Source organism: Onthophagus taurus, chromosome 7 (assembly GCF_036711975.1).
Source record: "Onthophagus taurus isolate NC chromosome 7, IU_Otau_3.0, whole genome shotgun sequence".
Taxonomy (NCBI): Eukaryota; Metazoa; Arthropoda; class Insecta; order Coleoptera; family Scarabaeidae; genus Onthophagus; species Onthophagus taurus.
The window spans coordinates 39495706-39505270 of record NC_091972.1 but is presented as its reverse complement, the minus strand read 5'-3'; the positions used below and the strand labels follow the sequence as shown (position 1 = coordinate 39505270).

At 34.5% G+C, this 9565-nt stretch overlaps 1 protein-coding gene across 1 annotated transcript; it reads right to left on the bottom strand.

Annotated features, from left to right (window-relative positions):
- Window positions 1-75: 75 nt before the first annotated feature.
- On the bottom strand, window positions 76-9393 carry LOC111416179 (hydroxysteroid dehydrogenase-like protein 2). The gene is made up of 3 exons (XM_023048133.2): window positions 9155-9393; window positions 8521-9104; window positions 76-475 (listed from the first exon to the last, which is right to left on the bottom strand). The coding sequence occupies exons 1-3, from the start codon at window positions 9166-9168 to the stop codon at window positions 153-155; spliced, it is 921 nt and encodes a 306-aa protein (XP_022903901.2). The 5' UTR covers window positions 9169-9393; the 3' UTR covers window positions 76-152.
- Window positions 9394-9565: the final 172 nt, after the last annotated feature.

Here is a 9565-nt window from a genome sequence, read left to right as displayed (position 1 = left end):
ACTTAGAAGACTGATTCAATTGATGTGAACTGTTAACTTGGAAGAGGACAACTTATAACATAAAAATAAATTGAAAAATATTGATACTTTTCTATTTATGAAAATTGTTAATTAAGTGATACATAAAAATATATCTTAATATTTTAATTTATTTATAATTTATTTAATAATAATTTTGAATACATTGGAGATTGTCTGGGATCTGATGTACATGTTGCTATTCCATCCATTGGGGGTTCACCAATGAAGAAATCCACAAACAATTCATTTTTCATTTCTGGATTAAAACAGTATTGATCAAAATTTGTTACTCCTTTTTTAAGAAGTAATTCATCGTCAATAAAGAAGTTTCCTGTAGTTGTTTTTGGATCAGATGTTAAAATTGCATAGGCAGCATCAGCCATAATTTCAGGTTTTCTTGATTGATTTATCATTACATCTCCACCCAACATATTAGTAGCTGCTGTACCCACAGCTAAAAATGTATTGCATTAAAAACTTTGATATTTCTTATAAGTAAGAATGCTTCTATGGTCAGTATTAATTAAGGTATGTACATTTAGAACAAGAAACCTAAATGTGCCAAAAGTCTAATGTTAGTTGTAGTTTTAGTTCAATAAAAATATACAACAACCTGGCGCTAAATAATAACTAAAACTAGAATTAACGTTGTCGCTAGAACTAACACTAGACCTAGAACTAGAAATAGAGTAAGAAACTAGGTTTGAAAAGAGATAGAAAACATTCCAATTTAAATGTCCTGACCAAGGTCTGTAAAGCGTGTTGTACTAGGTTGGCCAGACGAAAGATTTCAACGTATGAAACGTATACACCTCCCTGACATGCCCTAATCGTGACGTCACGTGTTACAGACGCTGATGTTTTAAGAGAGAAGTATTCTATTAAAGTATATAAATTATGTTATTATATAATAAAAAAAGAAAAATACCTAATTTTCATAATCAGAGTGTTTAATTAGAGAAAGCAGTATATTTGAGATAAATTACTTCGTTTCAGTCTTTAGCTTCCTTTCTCTTCAAAACGCGTTCTGCTGTCTCTGGCCAACCTGGTACAATGCGCTTATGCGTTCAAGGTCATAAAAAATGGCAGCCCTGCATCAAAGGTGCCGACACGAAACGTTGCATCTTGTTTACTCTTTAATCTTTGTTCTAGGTCTAATGTTAGTTCTAGGTATATATTAATATACCTATAATAGTTCTAGGTATAGTGTTAGTTCTACATAGTAACAGTGCTAGTATAAAACTAGAACTACCTACATTTCATTGTTACACAACGCTAGATTATTGTATATTTTTATTGCACTAAAACTGGAACTAACACTAGACCTAAAACTAGTAACATACCATTTAGGCGTACGGCTCTTAAGACGGCTAAACCTGAATGTTTCTACTTCTAGGTCTAATGTTAGTTCTAGTGGCAGTGGTAGGTAGCACTAGTTAGCTTAAGATATCACTATGTTGCATATTTTTATTGCACTAAAACTAGAACTAACACTCCCCGAGAAACCCGAATGATTCTAGTTTTAGGTTTAGTGTTAGTTCTAGTTATACACTATCACTAGCACTAACGCAAGACCTAGAACTAGAATCATTCGGGTTTAGCCGTCTTGAGAGACGTGCCGCTAAACCCGAATGTTTCTAGGTCTAATGTTAGTTCTAGTGGCAGTGGTAAGTAGTGCTCAAAACATAAGATTTCACTAAGTTGCATATTTTTATTGCACCAAAACTAGAACTAACACTAGATCTAGAACTAGAAAATATCGGGTTTAGCCGTGCGTCCTCAGACGCACGGCTAAATCCGAATGTTTCTAGTTCTAGGTCTAGTGTTAGTTCTAGTTTTATACTAGAATTAACACAATACTTAGAAGTAGAATCATTCGGATTTAGCTGTCTTATGAGATGCACGGCTAAACCCGAATGTTTCTAGTTCTAGGTGTAATGGGTGATATGAATAAAGGAGAGTAAAACCTTATACTCGCAAAATTTCGAGCATTTGCTACATATTTTATGAATAAAAATGTAAGTAAAAGCTTTTACTCAACACTTTCCTCTGAGCATGAGCATCTACTTACTTTTAAGCATATGCTCCGATTGATATGAATAAAACGGAGGTTTTGCTTCACATTTTGAGCATATGCTCGATAAAATGTGCATCTAGTTCAGTACTAGATGCACCCTTTCAGTGGTCGGTAATAATGGCAGAGTTTATTAATTTACGGGCAGAAAAACATTACAAAGTACGAAGAGGAGCTGATAACCGAGATTTTAAATCACTTTACCGGTTTGAGGAAGAAAATTTGCATTACATTGCAACACACTTTATGTGCGAGAACAACGAAAGAAGAGGAGGTGCTCTTTCGTCGGACCTTAAAATTAAGATATTTTTACGGTATATGGCCAATCCTGGTTTCCAAACTGGTGTTGCTGAAGAATTGGGATTTCATCAGTCGACAGTATCAAAAACAATTACGTTCGTGATTAACAAAATACTCGAAAAAGCTCCTTTATGGATCAAATTTCCGTCAACGTTGAACCAAGTAAACGAAGCACAGGAGAGGTGGCAGGAGACATTTCAATTTCCATGTGCGATAGGCGTAATTGATTGCACACACGTTCAAATATTGAAACCTATCCATCACGGTGATGAATACATCAACAGAAAGGGGTTGGCGACTTTAAATGTGCAAGCAACGTGCAACTCCAAAGAAATCTTTACTAGTGTTGATGCAAGTTGGCCGGGTTCTGTGCATGACGCTAGAATTTGGAGAAATTCTGAAACACGTTTGATTATGCAACAATTCCCTGGTGCAATATTATTAGGAGATGACGGTTATGGTTTGGAACCGTGGCTAATGACACCATTTCGGAACCCAAATAACGAATCTGAAAGAACTTACAACAGATTGTTTAAGAAAGAAAGGGTGATTATCGAAAGATGTTTCGGCCAACTTAAGCGAAGATTTCCAATTCTAAAATATATGTGCCGTGTTAAATTGGAAAGAGTCCCTTCCGTTATTGTTTGTTGCATTGTACTACACAACATTGCCAAATATTTAGGAGATGCAGATTTTCCAGATGATGATGATGAAGAAAATCTCAATAACGGCGAAGAATATGAATTAGAAGAAGATCGTCTTCTTCAGCGTGCAAGAGAGCGAAGACTTGAAATAGCTGATGTTATCTTTACACAGAATTTGAGGTAGAAGTTTGTGTATTATAAGAGTTTGAAATAATTAAAATAAAAAACATATATATTGATATTTTTATTAAATACTTATGCTTTACAAATTTAAATATACAAACAAATATTTTTATGCGCCGTTTTATGCCATTTTTTATACATCTAGTTAGGTAAGTTATGTAAAGAATTAACTTTAACAAAGTTTTATGAATATATACGCGATACATATATTTGTATAATATAAACAGGTTAAATAAAATACATACTTACCAGGAATTTTGCTTATAGTCAGATTATCCTCTCCATCCATTAATTCGTGCAAAATTTTTTCCCACTGGCATAAAACGATTTTTTTATTCCCGGTTTTGTTTTTGTCCACTTTGCTTTTTAGCCTCGTTTTCATATTGTTTACTTTTTTCATCAATTGAGAAGAGGTTAATGGTTTTCCCAATTGACGTTCTAGCTCAAGAACTGATTGCCTCAAGGCTTCATCTTTCAATGTTTTTTTCTGCGGAATTTGTGTTTTCCATAGAATTTCCGGCCTTTTTTGCAACTGCAATGCTACTAGCAAATTGTTGCTTGATACATCGTCACCATTTTCTTCTGCCGACATTGTTGTCTTACAAATTACTGGTTTATACAAAGCATTAAACTTCTAAGGGTATAATTCAGTATGTTAGGTTAGGTAAATAAACACAAACATCAAATACTAAGAGCGTAAATATAACAACTGCGGCACCGATTTATACAAGTCACGACGAGTTAGACGAGCAAATCCTCATTTGATCTAAGCAGATGCTCATAAGTAAAAGCAAATCATAATTCATACAAATCGGAGCAAATGCTTATACTCGGACCTTTTACTTTCAGCATAAGCTTATAGCTGTTGCTTATACTTAAGAGCATTTGCTCGCTTTTCATTCATACCACCCAATGTTAGTTCTACATAGTAACAGTGCTAGTGTAAAACTAAAAGTAACACAAGACCTAGAAGTAGAATCATTCGGATTTAGCTGTCTTATGAGACGCACGGCTAAACCAGAACATTTCTAGTTCTAGGTTTAATGTTAGTTCTAGTGACAGTGCAAGTGTAAAACTAGAACTAACACTATACCTAGAACTAGAATCATTCAGGTTTAGCCTTCTTTAGAGACGTTCGGGTATAGTGTTAGTTCTACATAGTAACAGTGCTAGTATAAAACTAGAACTGCCTTGATTTAATTATTACACAACGCTAGATTATTGTATATTTTTATTGCACTAAAACTGGAACTAACACTAGAGCTAAAACTAGTAACATGCCATTTAGCCGTACAGCTCTTAAGACGGCTAAACCTGAATGTTTCTACTTCTAGGTCTAATGTTAGTTCTAGTGGCAGTGGTAAGTAGCATTAGTTAGCTTAAGATATCACTATGTTGCATATTTTTATTGCACTATAACTAGAACTAACACTCCTCGCGAAACCCGAATGGTTGTAGGTTTAGGTCTAGTGTTAGTTCTAGTTTTACACTAGCACTATCACTGGAACTAACACAAGATGTAGAACTAGAATCATTCCGTTTAACCGTGCGTCTCTTAAGACGGCTAAACCTGAATGATTCTAGTTCTAGGTCTTGTGTTAATTCTAGTTTTAGACTTGCACTGTCACTAGAACTAATACTACAACTAGAAACATTCTGTTTAGCCGTGCGTCTTTTCAGGCGGCTAGACCTGAATGTTTTTACTTCTAGGTCTAATGTTAGTTCTAGTGACAGTGATAGGTAGCGCTAGTTAGCATAAGATATCTCTATGTTGCATGTTTTTATTGCACTAAAACTAGACCTATGGGTAAACCCCATACTTTTTAGTTTTAGGTGTAGTGTTAGTTCTAGTTTTACACTAGCACTAGCAGTAGAACTAACACAAGACCTAGAAGTAGAGTCGCTTCTAGGCGAATCTAGAATCATTTGGGTTTAGCCGAACGTCACTAAAGACGGCTAAACCCGAATGTTTCTAGTTCTAGGTCTAATGTTAGTTCTAGTGACAGTGCAAGTGCAAAACTAGAACTAGAATCATTCGGGTTTAGCCGTCTTTAGAGACGTTCGGCTAAACCTAAATGATTCTATAATAGTTCTCGGTATAGTGTTAGTTCTACATAGTCACAGTGCTAGTGTAAAGCTAGAACTAACACTAGAAATAGATTTATTTGTTACACAACGCTAGATTATTGTATATTTTTATTGAGCGAAAACTAGAACTAATACTAGACCTAGAACTATAAACATTCCGTTTAGCCGTGCGTCTCTTCAGACGGCTAGACCTGAATGTTTCTACTTCTAGGTCTAATGTTAGTTCTAGTGACAGCGATAAGTAGCGCTAGTTAGTATAAGATATCTCTATGTTGCATGTTTTTATTGCACTAAAACTAGAACCTACGGCTAAAGCCGCAAGGATAAACCCCATACTTTCTAGTTTTAGGTGTAGTGTTAGTCCTAGTTTTACATTAGCACTATCACTAGAACTAACATAAGACCTGGAATGAGAATCATTCTGGTTTAGCCGTCTTGAGAGACTTGCGACTAAATCTGTATGTTTCTAGTTCTAGGTCTTGTGTTAGTTCATTAAAAATATAGAATAACCTGACGCTGAGTAACAACTAAAATTAGAATTAACACTGTCACTAGATAGTATTAGTTTTAGTGATTTATAGTCAGAGCTCGGGTAAAAATATTCAATAATATACTCCTGATTACATTTTGAAGTACCCGGTACCTACCTAACACATTGGAATCAATTGTACTCGGTATCCGGTTCGTCAAATACACTTAACATTAATTAACACTTAGTTAGTATCCGATACCCCCATCGGATATTCGAGTACATACATTATTCTCGGGTACTTAAACAAGTTTGAGCTTGTCTGAATGGGTTTGTGTTTCTATCGCCTTATTAGTTATTGAACAGTTACATGACAACGTTCGGCGGGCGAGATCACCAGTACAAATAACAGTGAGAAAAGGTTAAATGTTTTGCGGGGTGGTTTTACGTAACTATTATTATTGCGTGATGAACACGGACATTGATTGATTGTATCGTATCGTAAATTTGTTGCTTTTTGAGGTTAAAGGTGTTTTATTTTAAGGTAAGTAAGAGATTTATCTGGAATATGAAAATCTAGTACAACCTAATTTATAGATAGCAAATATGGCGAGAAATATTGTTTAAAGAGTAGATAATTTTAAGGCTGTTTTGAAACAAATTTAAACATTTGATTGAATTGCATTTCATTCATCTGATTTTCATGATCTTTATCTGGTGCATGTCTTGTTTTGTTTATTTCTAAATCTTGGGGTTCTTCTGTAACCAAGAATTCTTCCCAATGGAGTTCGCTATTAGTCTGATTTTTTGGCATTTTAAAATTGTATTTCTTTACTTATAAACAGGACCATGGAGATTTCAAGTGATACAGAACCAGATCCTTTCCATAATTCATCATAAAGTGATGAAGGCTATGTACCTAGGACTAAAAAACCATCCGTATCAGCCAAAATATCACACTATTTCAAAAATATTCAGCCTGCGACTTCTAGGGACACTGAAAGCATGCATTTCAATGTTTCCGATGTCGAAATAATTGCTAGCCCCACTACTGCATCCACCTCTTTATCAACTATGATTGCAGCAAGTAACATTGAAGAGTGCAAGAGCACCCTAATGCTGGACAGAACATTTTTCTTGATTGAAACGTGCGACAAGAATTCGCATGTCGAAGCTCTGCGTCAGTTTTGTCTTCCTTCAAAAAAGATTATTAAGGACTCTGCCGAAAGTACGATAAATTTTGTTAAGCACCTAAAAAGAGCCCATGGAAACAAATCCTACGATGACTATCTCCAACACAAAGAGAAACTAAAAGACAGCAAAAGCAAGTTAAAGGGTACTACTTCGTGAATTGGTCTAACAGGTACGAAATCCAAACAAGCAAAATGGAGTATCATGAATTCAAAAAGTGTGTTTACGCAGAGTTTGAAAAAACAATAGTGTATTTCATTGTTAACACTATGTCCGCTGTGTCAATAACTGAAAATGAAAGTTTTCTAAGGTTGTTCGACGGAACAAAAGTTAATGTCTCCTGAAGAAAAACTGCAATGAGACTTATTAATGAGATGTATAACTCTCATATAGAAAATCTTAAAAAAAAAATTTAAAAGTAGGACTATGTGGCACCGCTGACATATGGTCCACCAAAACAAGAAATTTTATGGGTGTTATACTGCACTGAATAGACGCAAACTTGGAGAGAAAGACTACAAGAATATTGGAGAAATGCTTGAAAACATCAGTTTTAATTTTAATATTAGATCAGCCCAAATCGTCGCGACAGTAACGGACAATGATTCGAATTTTGTTAAAGCATTCCGTGAATTCTCGATTACAGAAGAATTCCAAGAATTAGAGGTTAACAAAACCAGACACACACATGCACTACATGAAGATCAAGAAGAAGATCAGATGAATGAAATCGAATAATAATGCTACCAGCGCATATTCGATGTGCCATTCATACGTTAAATTTAATTGCCACGACCGATTGCAAAAATGCAATTCAATCAAATGTTACAGTAAGAACGAGAGATACACAAGTTTTTTCAAAATGTAGTATCTTATAGGCAAAAGCAGGTAGACCCAAAATTGCTGAAATAATCAAAGCGTTTTTGGGACATACTCTCGCGGCTTAACATTAAAAATTTTAAGGAAACCGAGTTGCAGTACTATATGGTATTGAAACCTCTTGTTTTAACACTCGACGTTTTGCAAGGACAGGATTGTGTTTATTATGGATACTTACTGCCGAGTCTTCTTCCTCGGCAGTAGGAAATAAATGGGAAAAATTAAAGCTTCAGTATATGAGTTCCAATGGTGAATTACTTTTAAGAACATGTATGGATAGCTTAAATAGAAGGTTTTCCGACATAGTTAATTTGACGTCAGAGTCTACAATTATTTCTGCAATTGTTCATCCAAAATTTAAGTTGCGATGTTTTAAAAACCCCAAAATATTCTCTGGACGTTATAAAGAAATTGGTAATCAGAGCTGGGGTGGAACTTATATCTATTGACGATGATGGTAGCGAATATGGAGGTTCTAGCGATAGAACACCTGATGATTTCTTTCATTTTAATGAACGCGAAACATCTAAACATACTTTTTAAGTACTTTTTCCTCAATTATGACACATACCTGGTACCCGATACTGGAATACATTTTCTCAATCCCCACAGCTCTTGGATAGTGTTAATTCTGGTTTTAGTTTAATTTGATATTTCTTATTTTATCTTACCTGTTTTTGGCCACAACGCATTAACACCAATTCCAAACGGTTCTAATTCTTCGCTCATTCCCAAAACGCACATAGACATCCCATATTTAGCCATCGTATAAGCAACGTTTTTCGAAAACCATCCCGGATGCATATTAAGCGGGGGAGAAATATTTAAAATGTGCGGATGAGAACTTTTTTGTAAATAAGGAATACATTCTTTAGATACTAAAAATGTTCCTCTCGTATTAATGTTATGCATCAAATCGTAACGCTTCATTTCGGTATCTAAAGTTCCAGTCATTGAAATTGCGGAAGCGTTATTAACAACAATATCAATTCCGCCGAATTTTTCTACAGCTTTTTTTACGGCTTCTTGTATTTGTTTTTCATCTCGTACGTCGACGATACACGGTAGAGCTTTACCTCCGGCTTTTTCAACCTCTGCAGCTGCCGTGTAAATTGTTCCGGGGAGTTTGGGATGGGGTTTGGCCGTTTTTGCGGCTAAAACTATGTTTGCACCGTCTTTTGCTGCTTTTAATGCGATTGCTAAACCAATTCCACGACTCGCGCCGGTTATGAATAAAGTTTTTCCGGATAATTTTCTAAAATCGATTAAATTTTTAAAATTTAATTAATATTATTTAGTACTTACCCAGTATTTTCCATTTTATTGATTTCAAATTATAAGAATGAGTAAAATACTCGCAATGACAGGTATGTGGAATGACTTTGCATTTGTGTTTATTACGTTATCTCAACGTTTAGTTGGTTGAGAGTACAAAGTTTGTTGTTCAATTAAAAATGTTTTTTATTTATCTTTTTATATTTAAAAATAAGCTAAAATCTTTAAAACGTTTGATTTCATTTTAAAATTTGTCGACCTTTCTTTTCACTTTTATGTGGGTTATTTCTAACTGCACAATGTTATTTTGTTTAGATACATTCCGATTTTATCCCTTTTTTATGATTTATTTACAAAATAAAAGGTTACTGTTTTAGTATAAAAGAAAACACGATTATAAACATAAAAAGATCTTTATGTTAAAGAAATTTATTATTATTT